The sequence below is a fragment of the Corythoichthys intestinalis genome, chromosome 19 (genome assembly GCF_030265065.1).
Source record: "Corythoichthys intestinalis isolate RoL2023-P3 chromosome 19, ASM3026506v1, whole genome shotgun sequence".
NCBI lineage: Eukaryota > Metazoa > Chordata > Actinopteri > Syngnathiformes > Syngnathidae > Corythoichthys > Corythoichthys intestinalis.
Genome location: NC_080413.1, coordinates 3,189,832 through 3,206,659, shown reverse-complemented (window position 1 = coordinate 3,206,659; position 16,828 = coordinate 3,189,832). Strand labels below are relative to the sequence as shown.

The 16,828-nt window shown below is 39.9% G+C and overlaps 1 protein-coding gene across 1 annotated transcript in view; it reads right to left on the bottom strand.

Moving 5' to 3' along the window:
- Positions 1–6,851: 6,851 nt before the first annotated feature.
- Positions 6,852–16,828, bottom strand: part of pinx1 (PIN2 (TERF1) interacting telomerase inhibitor 1) — a 50,600-nt gene continuing 40,623 nt past the window's right edge. The window contains exon 7 of the mRNA XM_057822586.1: positions 6,852–7,521. Coding sequence (XP_057678569.1) covers positions 7,096–7,521 — 426 coding nt within the window. The 3' untranslated portion in view covers positions 6,852–7,095. The remainder of the gene's footprint in view (positions 7,522–16,828) is intronic.

Genomic DNA, 16,828 nt, shown 5'->3' with positions numbered 1-16,828 from the left:
TAACTCATTATCGGTAAAAAAGACACCTGTCCACAACCTCAGTCAGTCACACTCCAAACTCCACTGTGGCCAAGACCAAAGAGCTGTCGAAGGACACCAGAGACAAAATTGTAGACCTGCACCAGGCTGGGAAGACTCAATCAGCAATAGGTAAAACGCTTGGTGTAAAGAAATCAACTGCGGGAGCAATTATTAGAAAATGGAAGACATACAAGACCACTGATGCAAGATCTCACCCCGTGGCGTCAAAATGATAACAAGAACGGTGAGCAAAAATCCCAGAACCACACGGTGGACCTAGATAATGACCTACAGAGAGCTGGGACCACAGTAACAAAGGTTATTATCAGTAACACAATGCACCGCCGGGGACTCAAATCATGCACTGCCAGACGTGTCCCCCTGCTGAAGAAAGTACACGTCCAGGCCCGTCTGCGGTTCGCTAGAGAGCATTTGGATGATCCAGAAGAGGACTGGGAGAATGTGATATGGTCAGATTAAACCAAAATAGAACTTTTAGATAGAAACACAGGTTCTTGTGTTTGGAGGAGAAAGAATATTGAATTGCATCCGAAGAACACCATACCCACTGTGAAACATGAGGGTGGAAACATCCTGCTTTGGGGCTGTTTTTCTGCAAAGGGACAAGGACGACTGATCTGTGTAAAGGAAAGAATGAATGGGGCCATGTATGGAGAGATTTTGAGTGAAAATCTCCTTCCATCAGCAAGGGCATTGCAGATGAGACGTTGCTGGGTCTTTCAGCATGACAATGATCCCAAACACACAGTCAGGGCAACAAAGGAGTGGCTTCGTAAGAAGCATTTCAAGGTCCTGGAGTGGCCTAGCCAGTCTCCAGATCTCAACCCCATAGAAAATCTGTGGAGGGAGTTGAAAGTCTGTGTTGCCCAACGACAGCCTCAAAACATCACTGCTCTCGAGGAGATCTGCATGGAGGAATGGGCCAAAATACCAGTAACAGTGTGTAAAAAGCTTGTGAAGAGTTACAAAAAACGTTTGGCCTCTGTTATTCCCAACAAAGCGTACATAACAAAGTATTGAGATGAACTTGTGGTATTGACAAAATACTTATTTTCCACCATGATTTGCAAATACATTTTTGGAAAAATCAATGTGATTTTCTGTTTTTTTTTTCCCACATTCTGTCTGTCATGGTTGAGGTTTACCCATGTTGACAATTACAGGACTAATATTTTCAAGTGGGACAACTTGCACAATTAGTGGTTGACTAAATACTTATTTGCCCCACTGTATTTTATGATATTTTGATGAAGAATTAATAGAAAATTAAAGTTTTTCCCCCAGAGGTAATTAAAATGGGACAATTTTGGTTAATTTTTGGAACTTAGTCAAAATTTGCACAAAAAGTGGAACCTTTTATTTTTGTTTTCTTAAAATAGGACAAAGCTTTTTTTTTTTGTGACGTAAAATATAAAGTTCTTGAGACAGAAACTGGCTATTTTTGTAATAAGCAAATGTTTAGCACCAGGCTTTTAGTTTTATTATGAGAAATTAGCAGTAGACAAAATTGGAGTTTTCAAAAAATGACCCATTTACCAATTTCATGCATTCTTATCAGTTTTTGGTTGCAACCATGGACTGAACTTATGGGGTCTTTGGGGTGCAACCTCACAGAGGCCCAATTTGCAGAAGTGGGCGTGGTTGGGCGAGGGGAGGGTCAGACAGAAAGGTAAGTTGGTGCGTGGAGCTGTAACATGGGACCATTTACAAGGTGATGCTCGGAGAATACAACAGATTTCATGTTTGCATTTATAGTGTGCCATCTCCATTCGAACGATGTTGCAAATTTACGTTAAAACGATGTAGTATTCATGCCAGGCCCTAGGGGGCAGTGCAGATTTAAAAGGCGACACCCAATGATGCACTTTGACCCCAACAACCTCCTCAGCCTGGAAGACAACATACCCGCCCACTCCAAGCAATGGCATTTTTCTTTGGCTCCAAAAGGCACAAAAATGGAACCATTCAACATATTCAAATTCTAAAAACAGTCAATTAAAGCCGATGTTCCACCATAATTTCTATTTTTAATGTTTAGCAGCACCGCTGTGCACGCCGAATGTGACGTGTGCCAGTGCTGACGCTATCGGCGCGGGAGCTTTCCATTGATATGGATGCATGCCCCCGCAATCAAATCCCTCCACTTCGGAGCCCGGCTTCAATTGTTTGCGACTTCGCCTTCCGTTTTCGCAAACACCATGTGAAGGCGAGGCCATTCCGCAACACTGTCAATGGGTCCTGGTGTCGCAGAGATGCCATGTACACTGTCACTATGTGATAAAATATCTTTGCCAACCACTCCTGCTTGGCAAAGGGACTAAAGTTTTTTCCCCCTAGCGACTACCACCTACAGGCTAAAACGTTAACTGCAGCCTGTGTTAAGCTTATTCGAGCATTAACATAAAGCAACAAATGTTTGGCCCGTCGGATCAGCACCAGAAACATAAAAACAGCAAACGTGATCATTTCCGGTTAGTGGCAAGTCTTCGGTGGGTTATAAAAGTCTTTTTGCCAAGTGGAGACAGCGCGTGGACATGCAGAGGCGTATGTTTGCCCAGCGTGGTCGACCAGAAAACTATTGAAGAAGACCTTTTTGGGGCAGTTTCAGTTCAGATGTCACGACTCGGTGTACTCATCAGGGCATTGGTAGAATAGAAAACTATTTTGAATTAACTCTAAAAAATCTATAAACTATCGTCATTTTCGGACTATAAGGCACGCTTGGCAATAAGCCGCAACCCACCAAATTTGACACGAAAACAGCATTTGTTCATAGATAAACCGCACCGGACTATAAGCCGCAGCTGTCTTCACTGTACTATGGGATGTTTACACCAAAAGATATTAACCGGTAACACTTTATTTGACAGCGGCATCATATGACTTTCATAAGACCAAATGAACCAACATGAAGCTGCAAAGCTTCATTGCTTCAAGAAGCTTCATTTGGCCATCACTGCTCCCATGGAGAAGACAGCCAACCTCTGTTGCCATCTGCTGTCAACAGTGTTGTCGTCCAACATGCCTCCTACCATGCAGTGCAGCGCTACAGATGTAAATAACAATCAAAATTCGTGTTCTGTGCAAATTATGTCTTCAGTTACTCTTCCAGTTTCAGTAATTGCTAGTTATGGTATTTGGTAACACTTTGACAGCAGCATCATAAACTTGTCATAAGACCAAATGAACCACCACGAAGATTTGACTCAACTGGCTGCAAAGCATCATTGCTTCAAGAATCACAGCTCCTTTGCGGGAGACCGACAACCTCTGCTGCCACCTGCTGTCAAAATTGTCGTCCAACATGCCTCCTAGCATGAATTGCAGCACTAGGGATGTAAATAACAATCAAAATTTATGTTCTGTGCTAATCATTTCTTTAGTTAATCCTCCAGTTGTTGATTATGACATGACACTGCCATGAGCATTAATGAATGTTTACGACAGATGCTATAGTTAGTGTCATCCGGCAAATTCTCACTTTTGAATGGGTGTATAAGATCTGAGTTGGACAAAATTTGCCGGATAATACTTAATGACATTTTTTTTTAACCTGCCCTGTTCAGCTGCTTGACATGGAGAATGGGAATCTGAGTGTCCTATTGGTCTGAACAGTTTTAATGAGTCACATGAGAGCACGATGTACTCCCATTGTCATTGTTTCATTTATTAGGCAAATGCAGGGTCATGGGGAGACCGAAGAGAAGGACGAACACCAACAAGAAATACATTCAACGCTTAGGCCAACTATGAATATTGTAGCGCTGAACTTATTTGCTCCCAAAAACGTATAAATACGTTCTATTTTTTATTGTTCCAGTGTCCCATAGACATATTTATGTCTTTTACGGGTTTTTTTATTTTTTTTACGAGTCATCTCTGGGTTCTGATTCAATTTAGTTCCAAAGCACAAAGCTGAAATTCCATTTTAAAGCAATAAAACTGGCCAATGGAGGGCAGTAGTGCATTTGGTAAGACCCGCAACCCGATTCAACGACAACGAACGGCCGGGGCGCCGGAGGAAGACGACTAAATGGAGAACAACCTAGAACGCCCGGGATGCCAGGAGCTGCACGACCGAGCAGAATGACCGGGACCACCAGTGCAGCGGATGACGCTGTTGAGTCCGTGCTGCTTGCCGAGCAGACTCCGCAGAGACTCAAAAAAATCCATCCAGCGGCGATGATGGAAGTTTACCCGGCTGTTGCGGCCACAACAGCGTCATCTCTCAGTTATGTGAAAATAAATTGTTACTTAGCTATCAAGAGCTCTATTTGTCTTGTTGTTTATGATATTTTGTGAAAGGAAAACATTATTCAGATGTTTGGGATGTAACTAAAGCAAAAAATAGCTGTGTTAAAAGTCAAAAATATGAAATGTATGTATGAAATGTATGCTTTCACAAAAAGCTCAATTTGTTTTTTCATCAGAAATTGGAAAATTGCTCAAACTACGCCATTTTCTAATGCTGATTTCTAAAGAAAGGAAAAGATATGAATTTACCTTTTTTTCCTGCTGAAAGAAGAGAGTCTAATCTTTCTTTTGGTGAGATATATCCCAATAGGAGAGAATTTTCTTTGGGCCTTGCAAAATCAGTCCAAATCCAGTAAAACGGCTGGGAGCGAAGGGCCTTACACCGTTGAAAATAGCTGGGAGTGAATGAGTTAATGACATCTGTCATAAGTAGGGTTGGGCATCGTTTGAAATGGAATGACTCCGGTTCTGATTACGATTCCACATTTCTATTCCGGTTCCGAACGATTCTCGAGGCAGGGTAAAACAAGAATTGCATGGATTATACTAAAGTCTTAACTTCTCGATTATTATTTTTTTAATTATATGAACTTCTCACAGGGCTAATTTTAACTTGCATACAAATATCAGTCTTAGAACTTGAGCAATTTGTTTCGGCTCTGCGGTCAGGGGATCGAAACATGGAATCGAAATTTAAAATTTTGAACGATTCCGAGAGCATCGGAGTGATAGAACTGGTTCCCATCGATGCTCGAGTCCCAACCCTAGTCATAAGCATTCATTAATGCCCATGACAGTTTCATGTCATAAATATGACGGTCTTATGATAGTCTTATAATGCCGCTATGAAATACATTGCCCTCCATAATTATTGGCGCCCCTGGTTAAGATGTGTTTTTTTTAGCTTCTAATATATTTTTTTAACTCAAATAATATGGGACCTTAATAGAAAAAAAGAAAAATCCAACCTTCAATACAAGTGCATTTATTCAATGGGGGAAAAAATCCTGCATAAAGAAATAATTATTTGACATCAAATAATGTGTGTCACAATTATTGGCAGGCCCAGGCTTCAACTGGGACCGTGTGTTTTGGTCAGATGAGACCAAGATTGAGTTTTTTGGCAACAAACACTCTAAGTGGGTCTGGCGTGCCACGAAAGATGTGCATGCTGAAAAGCACCTCATACCCACTGTGAAGTATGGGGGTGGGTCAGTGATGCTGTGGGGCTGTTTCGCTTCCAAAGGCCCTGGGAACCTTGTTAGGGTGCATGGCATCATGTATGCTTTGAAATACCAGGACATTTTTAAATCAAAATCTGTTGCCCTCTGCCCGAAAGCTGAAGATAGGTCGTCAATGGGTCTTTCAGCAAGACAATGACCCTAAATATATGGCCAAATCTACACAGAAATGGTTCACCAGACACAAAATCAAGCTCCTCCCATGGCCATCTCAGTCCCCAGACCTTGTTTTGTTGGCAAAAGGGGGTTGTACAAAGTATTACCACCAGGGGTGCTAATAATTGTGACACACATTATTTGATGTCAAATAATTATTTCTTTATGTGGGATTTTTGCTCCACTGAATAAATGCACTTGTATTGAAGGTTGGATTTTTCCCTTTTTTCCATTAAGGTCCCATATTATTTGAATTTTTAAAAAAATTATTAGAAGCTAAAAAACACATCTTAACCAGGGTTAGCCAATAATTATGGAGGGCACTGTAAATCAACAAATAAGCTGCACTGGACTATAAGCCGCAGGAATCAAAATAAAGGAAAAGTAGCGTTTTAATAGTCCGAAAATGACTCTCTCACTACCATTGATATTGACGGACATGTCAGTGAAGTTGGTACCACATCAAATGTAAATTTATATGAAAATGTCAATTGTTTCTGCTGCTGTCATTTTTGAGATATTTACAATTCTTTTATAGATCAATCTGAGGTCAACCAGCCCCCCATTTTGATTTAAAAAAAGGCTAAAAATGGCGTCAATCGTTTGTGCTGTTTTTTTGTTTGTGCTGCAATGATTTTGTAGATATTCATGAGCAAACGTGATTGTTTACTCTTAATAGCGAGTATTAAGTGGGTTACAAAAGTGTTTTTGCCAAGTGGAGACTAGGCAGAGACGGCACAAAGGAGCGTGTTCACCTAGAATGATGGACCCGAACTCTCTATTGAAGGGATGAAAATGTTTTTTTTTGGGGTATGTCAGGGTTCATCAGTGCATTGGTGGCGCACACACGCACGAGTAGAAAAGCATTTTAAATCCTGTATAGTCCCTTTAAGAAAATACTTTCTTTAAAAAAACATTTCCTCCATACCATAAACGAGTGCCAGTTTTTTTGGAATCAAACTTTCTTCCTCATCTGACTCACGACGGCGGGCGCCGACAAACACGTTTGTCGTGTACGCGGCGTGCTAGCGGATTTCCTCGTTACCGTCAAGTTGGCCAAAAGACATCCTTTGAGGGGAAACGCGTCACCGATTTTTGGCGTGGCATTCAAATGGCTGACAACCGATTGGATTTTTTCAATAAATGGTGATTACGGTGTTGCTTTAAAAGTTGCTCAATTATTTTTAATTAATGTAATTTTGTTAAAAAGTCAAAAATCAGTCAGGGCTAATTACAAAAAAAACGCATGGTGTTGAGGCAACACCCTCAACTGTGACTCATTCCCAGAATATTTTAAGCGGTTTAACCAGTAGGTCTAAAATTCATCAGTTATTAGTTCATCGGCGGCCATTGACGGTGATAGACGTCCGATCCAATTTGAATGAATGGCGCTGAATTGTGATCACTGTTCCTTCTTTTTCTTGTGTTTTTTGGATTTCTTAGGCACCACAAGCTCCAACTCCTCCTCCTCGCCGGTTTTCTTTTCAAGTAGTGTTTCGGTTTCAACCTCCATTTTGTTTTTTCGCTTCTTCTTCTTCTTCGTTTGAGGTTCATTTTCCTCGCAGTCATTTCCAGTCATGGCGTCCTCAATTTCTCGTTTCTTCTTTTTTGAAGACTCACCTGCTTCTTCTACATCTGCTTCTGATTTCTTCTTCTTTTTCTTCTTTTTGGGTTCTTCAGGCTGACCGCGGGCCGTCTTCAGCTGGGCCATCCTTTGCGCAAAGTACTCCTGCATGGTGAGGGCGCTGGTCACCGTCTTGGTGGCGGCCTCGTCCGTTGTGGGGGTCGGCGTCTCGGGCGCATTGCCGTGGGAATCTGTGCTGCTTTCCTGGAAAAGATAAAATAATTTCAAGGTTTATGCGAGTCATTAAAAAGCATTAAAAGTAGGGTTGTTCCGATCATGTTTTTTTGCTCCCGATCCGATCATTTTAGTTTGAGTATCTGCCGATCCCGATATTTCCCGATCCGATTGTCTTTTTTTTTTTTTTTTTTGCTCCCGATTCAATTCCAATCATTCCCGATAATTTTTCCCGATCATATAGATTTTGGCAATGCATTAAGAAAAAAATGAATAAAACTCGGACGAATATATACATTCAACATACAGTACATAAGTACTGTATTTGTTTGTTATGACAATAAATCCTCAAGATGGCATTTACATTATTAACATTCTGTGAGAGGGATCCACGGATAGAAAAACTTGTGACTTTGTATATTGTGACTAAATATTGCCATCTAGTGTATTTGTTGAGCTTTCAGTAAATGATACTGCAGCCATTCAACCCAAATGCATCATGGGAAGTGGACCCATGACTGTGCGTAGTGCTACGAATTCATATATCTTCTCTGCGTTGGGAAATAACATAAGGGGTTAAGAAAAAGATCAATTGCTACCTTGCTTTTCCACATTCCTTCCCATGATATTTCTAATAGTAGGGAGAGGGATTGTAAGGCTTTAGCCAATTAAAAAAAGGCTCCAAAGGCTGCCAAAATTCACTCTACTCATTTTACGCTGCCTTTTATCTCTCTAAATGGGTAAAACAGCGTCATTACAGATTGAGCGTGACAATGCATGAGTGGGTCGTGCAACGCATGCATTAATTGCGTTAAATAATTAACGTGATACATTTTTTTTTAAATTAATTCCCGCCGTTATCGGTACCTTAAGCCTAAACTAAAGACACTGGATGAGTGTAACATATTATGTCTGTAACGTTAAATACATTTAGAAAACGATTTAATTAAAAAATATATATATATTAAAAAATGGCATGGCCGATATTTTTTTGCCGATTCCGATACTTTGAAAATGACGTGATCGGACCCGATCGGACATCTTTAATTAAAAGTCATCATATGGATTGTCAAAATTCAGGCCTTAAAGCAGGGGTGTCAAACTCAAATTCACAGTGGGGCAAAATTTTAAATTGAACAAAGCCACGGGCCAACAATGAACAAATGAACCTTTTAATATGGAACCAAACAAGTTTTGATTTAATAACGCATATTGAACAAGCGAGGCTTATATAACTCCATGACCACTACCACAGACGCGACTGACAGAGAGGAGGGGACGTCTCTGCCTCTGTTGCATTGTTTCGACGTGCCAAAACAACAGCAGAACATCATGTGATTTGTAGTATAAGAGGTGATTGTAGCATTACAGCCGGCAGGCCAGCTGATATTAATTTGAAATTTCCTCGCGGGCCAAATATAATTACACTGCGGGCCAAATTTGGCCCGCGTGCCAGAGTTTGACACTGATGCCTTAAAGCAACACTAACACTACAAATGTGCTGACTGATTTACAGCATACGTCACTTCCCCCTTTCATCATAAAGACGGAAGTCGATATGAACGCTTTTGTGCAAATTCAGCAAAGTTGGCAGAGCAACAAAACAGACAAAAAGTTTTGTCTGAGGAGGAAAAAAAGGGATAAAAGGATAATCAAGAATAAACATTGGCCTGGCGTTCTCTCGCAAGCAGCTTCATTATAGTGAATGAGATGTAATGAGTTTATAATTCATTATTTTTCAATTATTTATTGTGCATTTAATTTTTGCACCACGATTGCAAATGGCCTGCTCACATAACAAATCCCAGGCAATTTAGTTTGGAGACATCAAATGGTCAATAAGCATAACAGCTGTGCTAAACGGTGACCAGCCCTTGTACAAAAGAAGAAGGCTTCTGCATTCACTTTGAAGGCAACATGCATATTGACCCAAAACCGATGTCGATATTGTTCGATATCAATTTAAAATGCTTTTATCAGATGATATCAGACGACTCAAACAGATTCTGTAAAAGAAAGTGTTTTGAACCTTCAAGTTTACATAATTTTTAATGCCTTAAACATTTAGTTTATTGCTTCTAAAGTAACACTAGGTAACTTTTCAGTTTTGGTTGGTTTTAGTGACGCAGGTGGACAAAAGCGGGAACGTTTTGCCTTAAGGAAGACTGCATTTCCCATGAGGACCAGTGCACAGTGTCATATAATCATGATCTCCCAGTCGCCTGCAGATGGCTTAAACCAGGGGTCCCCAACAACCGGGCCGCGGACCGGTCCGTGGCAGTTGGTACCATGCTGCGCAGAAATTATAAATAATTTCTTAACGACTACATTCTGGCCGATTAACTTTGGCCTGTGCTGCTTAACACACCGATATCCCTGTCTAATCTAAATATACAACGACAGCATAGGAGGTTGTCATAGAAATGCATTGATTGGACTGTTAGCAGTACATCTTGTTTTGTATATCTATGTGCGCTTGGCCTCGATAATAACGTATGACGTAGGGCGGGCACATCACATTTGTTCCCGGAAATAATTAGCCCCCACACTAGAATGACTGAAAAACAGACGTCTTTGGACAGATTTTTTACGGGGAAAAGGGAACCTGACGGGCCAGAAGATGAGCCTACAACCTCGAAGAAAACAAAATCTATGCTACTGCCCAATCACTAAAGACCCACGAAATACGAAAGAGTGGATTCGTGATCTGTATGTGAATAAACCGAGTGATTCGAGCATGTCTGCGCAACAGGAATATCAGCTTGTAGAGATCGCAAATGACGGTGACCTTCAATGTACATTTGAGACAACAACTCTACCAAGGTTCCGGATTAAAGTCATTTCGGAATATCCTGTCATCGCTAGGAGCGCACGAAAAACTGTGCTACAATTTCCAACATTGTATCTTTTTGAAGCTAGCTTCTCTCACTCTCCCATCTCGGGACCATCTCGTCACAACGAAACAAGCTCAGGCCTCCCACTGATTCAACGGGTGAGTTTTATTTTCCCTGCACTTAACACAACGGGGCTAAAAACAAATGTTATTTTACGTTTGCTGTATTTTTCTGCCGCACATTGCCAGTTTTCTGACAAATTTGGCATGCGCGTAACGTTAAAAATGAACGCGAATGCAGCGATTCCAAAGTAGACACTACAAATTTTCTTTAAAGAAAGGAATATTAACTTACATTTGCCATGTTAGCTGCACGCAGCTCTCTCACTTAACGACTCTGGCGTGTCGTTAAGCATTAATTTACGCCATTTTCGCGTTGCACATGTATGTTTCTGATGTAAATAGTTTTTTAGCACCGTTGGATAACATTGTGAGTTCAACTGAATATAAAGCCAATTTATTTATATAGCACAATTCAACACAAGGCAATTCAAAGTGCTTTACATCACATGAAGATAATAAAAATCACATTTAAATCAATACAACGTAAAAACCAAGACAATCAAAATATAATAAAAATTATACATAAAAATCGCATTTAATCACAAATAGAATAAAAATAAATAAAAATAAAACAAAAACTACTACTACTAATCATAATTGAAATCAGCAATGGAGATAAGCACAAGAGGAATAGAAAGCAAGTAGATTGAATGAAATATATAGACAGTTATGGATGTGCAGTGCTAAACAAAAGCGTTTTTAGCCCTGATTTAAAGGAGCTAACAGTTTGAGCATACTTCAGACGTTTAAATGCTGCCTCACCCTGCTTGGTTCTTGTTCTTGGAACATGCAGGAGACCGGTTCCAGACGACTTTAGGGGTCTAGATGTCTCATAGGAATCTAACAAATCAAGTATGTATTTTGGTCCAAGGCCATTAAGTGTTTTGTAGACGAGCAGTAGTATTTTATAGTCTATCCTTTGACTCACTGGAAGACAGTGTAGCGATTTCAAAACCGGTGTAATGTGGTCCAGCTTCCTTGTATTTGTGAGGACTCTGGCTGCAGCGTTCTGTACTAGCTGCAGCTTCCTGACTGATTTTTTATCAAGACCCGTAAATATAGCGTTGCAATAGTCCAATCTGCTGAAAATGAATACATGCATAAGTTTTTCCATGTCTTGTTGAGTCAGAAGCCCCGTAATTCTGGCTATATTTTTTAGGTAGTAATAAGCAGATTTAGTGACGGACTTTAGATGGCTATCAAATTTTAGGTCTGAGTCAATAATTACGCCAAGGTTTCTAACTTGATTTGTAGCTGCAAGTGGCATTGTGCTAAGGTGCTTGCTTATCTTTGAGCTTTCCTTTTTTGGCCCAAAAATGATCACTTCTGTCTTCTCCACATTTAACTGGAGAAAATTCTGGCACATCCTTTCATTGATTTGATGAATGCATTTACTCAGGACTAAAGGACTATAATCATGTGGGGACACAGAAATGTACAGTTGTGTGTCATCTGCATAGGTGTGACAGGAGATGTCATACTGTTCCATAATCTGAGCTAGGGGAAGCATATAGATGTTAAATAAGAGTGGTCCAAGAATTGACCCTTGAGGGACTCCACACGTGAATTTGGTTCGTTCTGACCGATGGTTTCCAATTGACACAAAGAAATCCCTATCTTGTGAGATGTGAACCCTAAAAGAGGGCTTTTTTCCCCACCGCAAAAGCTTTGGGAACAAAATTTTAGAAGGGTGCAAAATTTGACAGAACACCGGTCCGTGAAAAAAAACACCCAAATCACACCGGTCCGTGGTGCAAAAAAGGTTGGGGACCCCTGGCTTAAATGACATTCCCCCACCAGCCCTCCAACACACACACACACACACACACCCACCCACACCCACACGAACTCGTCAGCGCTGATGAGTTGGGTTGAAGGGGGATCACGCCAGCGAGTGAAAGCCGGGCCAATGTTTATTCTTGAGTTTCATTTAATCCTAGTAGCCTCCCCTTTTTTTGTCTCTTTTGTTTCCTCTGCCATTTTTGCAGAATTTATGCGAAAGAGTTCGCATCGACTTCCGTCCTCATAACTGGGGAAAGGGGTAAGTGACGTAGGCAGTAAATCAGTCAGTACATATAAAAGAGGTGTCAATCAACTAGTTGTCAGTCAACATATCACAAATGTTATGAGAATATTTCATAAAGGTTTTATAGGGGTTGAAAAGTTACCTAAGGTTGCTCTGAATTAGTTTAAGGTGGCAATAAAAACCATTAAATGAGATTTGCTGATACCTGTAGAAACAGTTTTTGTTCTAGCGCACATTAAAATATTAAAATCATGATTTCTATACAACCCGACTCATCCCAAAAACAATCGGTGATTAATCAACTGTCGGAGAAAAAAAAAAAACACATCCGGCCTGCCCTTTAAATCAAAGGCCGAGCCTATATTAAAACAGTATTATTTGGTAAGCGGCTGCCCCAACAAGCTCTATTTGTCAGCCGGTGAGCCATTTGTCTCCATTTTCCTAATGGCCTACTCAATGCGTAATGATTTGCGCAGAAGAATCCGCCACTTCCTCCTGAGGATCGCGCTGAACAATGCGGTAGCCGCCGAGGCCACTTACCTCGGGCGGCCTTTTACCCAGAAATTGAAAAACATGGCGGCGTGTCGAGTCGAGTCGCCTCGCTTTTTTTCTTTACACGGCGATTAGACCGGTCGGACTCTGGACGCTGATTAGGACGGACAAGTTAACGGATGGCCTGCTGACACAATATGCGCGTGCATTTAAAGAAGGGCCTTAGGGATAATAAAAAAGCCACACAATACCTTCGCTCCGAACAGAAAATGCACAATAACGGCACATTGACCAGCAGGTTTCAATTGTTGACTATGACTAAAATAAACAAACTGGAGGTACTGATTAGTAATTCATTTGCCGTTATTGACGACAATAGACGTCCAATTCTTTTGAATGGTGAACTGGACGTCTATCGTTGTCAATGGCATCCAATGAGTTAATGTTATAAACTTCAGGTTTTATCACATTAAACCATAAAATTTTAATATTACAAGGTGAAATTAACACATCAAAAGATGAAATTATGTTAAAATGTGAACTTTATCACATTAAAATGTGAAACTTATCATATTAAAATATGGAAATATTATACTATAAATTGGAATGATTTCGTCAAAAAAACGAAACTCCGTTAAAGCAACACTTGGTGACTTCAGTTTTGATCGATTTTAGTGACGCCGGTGGACATAAGCGGTAGTGTTTAGCCTTAAAGAAGACTCTGTTTCCTATGATGACCGGCGCACACTCGTACAGTGTCGTAAAATCAAATCAATCAATCAAAAATCCATCTCCCGGTCACCTGTAGATGGATGGATTAAACAATATTTGTTTCCAGTGTCTGTGTGAATGATGAATAGTAATAAGGTAATGAATCGAGTTGTGGCTTAACAATAGCATATGATAGTTAGCAACCATGTCGCTTTGTGTGGCTAGAGAGAAAAAACAATCTAGGGCACACCAAAAACAATCTAGGAAAATAATAGCATTATATAGCGTTTAAGCTAGCGGACTTTTGCAATGCAAGTTAGCCAATTGTTGCATTGTTGCAATTGGCTAACTTGGGATACCAATAGCTATCCAACCTAGCATAAATGCTATATAATGCTCATGTTTACAACAACTGTCTAACTTGCATACCGAATGTCAGCTAGCTTAGATGCTATATAATGCTAATGTTTACAAGAATTGGCTAACTGGCATAGCAAAAGCCCGTTAGCTTACATGCTATATAGTGCTAATGTTTACAAGAATTGGCTAACACGCATAGCAAAAGTCCGCTAGCTTACATGCTATATAATGCTAATGTTTACAACAATTGGCTAACACGCATAGCAAAAGTCCGCCAGCTTAAATGCTATATAATGCTAATGTTTACAACAATTGGCTAACTCCCATAGCAAAAGCCTGCTAGCTTAAATGCTATATAATAACTAATGCGTAACACAATTGGCTAACTCGCATAGCAAAAGTCTGCTAGCTTAAATTCTGTATAATGCTAATGTTTACTATGCTATGCAAGTTAGTCAATTGGTGTACACATGAGTATTATATAGCATTTAAGCTAGCAGCCTTTTGCAATCCAAGTTAACCAATTGCAACAATGCAACAATTGGATAACTTGCATAGCAACAGTTGGCTAGCCTAAATGCTACATAATGCTAATGTTTACAGTAATTGGCTTACTTGCATAGCAAAAGTCAATTGTTGTAAAGATTAGCATTAGCTATATACAGCATTTAAGCTAGTAGCATTTTGCTATTCAAATTAGCCAATTGTTATAAACATTAGCATCATATAGCATTTAGGCTAGCTACCTTTTGCCATGCAAACTAATTGCCAATTGTTGGCATGGCTTTTGCTGTGCAAGTTAGAGAATTGTTGTAAACATTAGCATTTAAGCTAGCGGACTTTTGCTGCGCAAGTTAGCCAACTGTTGTAAAGATTTGCGTAAACATTAGCATTATATAGCATTTAAGCTAACAATTGGCCAACTTGCATAGCAAAAGCTAATGTCTACAACAATTGGCTTTTTCTATGCAAGTTAGCCAATTGTTGTAAACTTTAGCAATATATAGCATTTAAGCTAGCAGACTTTTGCAATGCAAGTTAGGCAATTGTTGTATACATTAGCATCAGATAGCATTTAATCTAGTGGAATTTTGCTATGCTAGTTAGTCAATTGGTGTAAACATTAGCATCATATAGTGTTTAAGCTAGTGGATTTTTGCTATGCAAGTTAGCCAATTGCAACAATGCAACAATTGGATAACTTGCATAGCAAGTCGGCTAGCTTAAATGCGACATATTGCTAATGTTTACAACAACTGGCTTACTTGCATAGCAAAAGTCGGCTAGCTTACATGCTATACAATGCTAATGTTTACCAGAAATTATCTGGTGCGCACCAGATTGCTTAAATTTATTTTATTTCTATCAATGTCCCTTTAGGAGCGCCATAATTTCACATTTGCATGTGATAAAGCCCACTTAACACGATAAAGTTCACTTTTTAAAGTGATAAATTTTATATTTTAACATGAATTTCTTATTTTAGCATGACAAATTTCCCATTTATACGCGATAAAGTTTACTTTTTAAAGTGATAAAGTTCACATTTTAATGTGATAGATCTCACAACATGATTACATATTTTTTTAAGATGACTGCTGCTAGCCCCTTCCAGTCAAAACAAACTAATGCCGTCAATAGCTGTGAATGAGTTCAATGCACCAATATGTCAAAATTACTTTGACAAGGAACATACTACAACTAGTCATTACTAGTAGAATAATTGTAGAGACAGATAACCAGGAAATGAGTTCCAAAAACTTGCCACAAACGACTATCATATCACGTTTTGTTTTTCTCATTTCTCAAAACAAATCATTACAAACCAGTTCATCTTTGATTCATAATGATACGTAATACCGAACATGATCAAATTCCACATCAAAGCATGATTCGTTCGCAAAAGCTACGACACAGGTTCCGCGTATTCTTTTCAACGTTTACCGTATTTGTCGCTAACGAGACGCCGACTTAATTTCAGGCTACGCAAAACCAGTTGACCTGGTCAAAGTAGGAAATTCAATCGTCAAACATTGACACGTTTCCTGGTAACTTGTTGCCGTCAACACTCTGCCTCGTTGCCGAGCGCAGCACTTCTTTTTAATGGAGCTCCCCGGGCGGCTAGCGCAGACCACCTAGCAAGTTTAGGGCCCACTTTTCACCTGATGGAGACGCTCGGCTCGCCTTTGTGCTTCTCTCCGGAGGGAGAGTCATTTCACAGGCACTTGTAAAGTGGCCCCTAGCCATCTTTTTCCCCTCAAATCCCCAGCTAAGGCGTCGTTTGGCGCTGTCAGCTCACTCCGAAGCACCCGCGCTCATTGTGCCGGTATGGATTTTTCTCTCGACTGGAGAAAGTTTTGTTTAATAGTAGAAGTCGGCGGGTTTCTTTTTGTGGTTCGACTTCAATCTTGGACATGTTTAATGGCAGGGTAGTTTTATCTTCTTGATCAATATATTGGAACGTCAAACAATGAAGTCCCTCATGGAAACGTATTGATCATTTAGTGCTTTTAGTGCGTTTAGATGAATAGCGTGCAGTCTTCCGTCCATGTCCCTTGAGGCTAGTTTACCCAGATGCAAACTAATGTTGACATTTCTAAAGTGTATATGGAATAGGACTGTGACAATATATAGCAAAAGTGTTATAACGTGTTACTTTGTAGTAGTGCTGCAACGATTAATCGATTAACTCAAGTAATTCGTAATTATAAAAAAGATTTGAATTAAATGTTGCTGCTACGAGTAGTTGGTTTGTTTTGAACGTGTTTGCATTTAGTTTTATTGATTTGGGT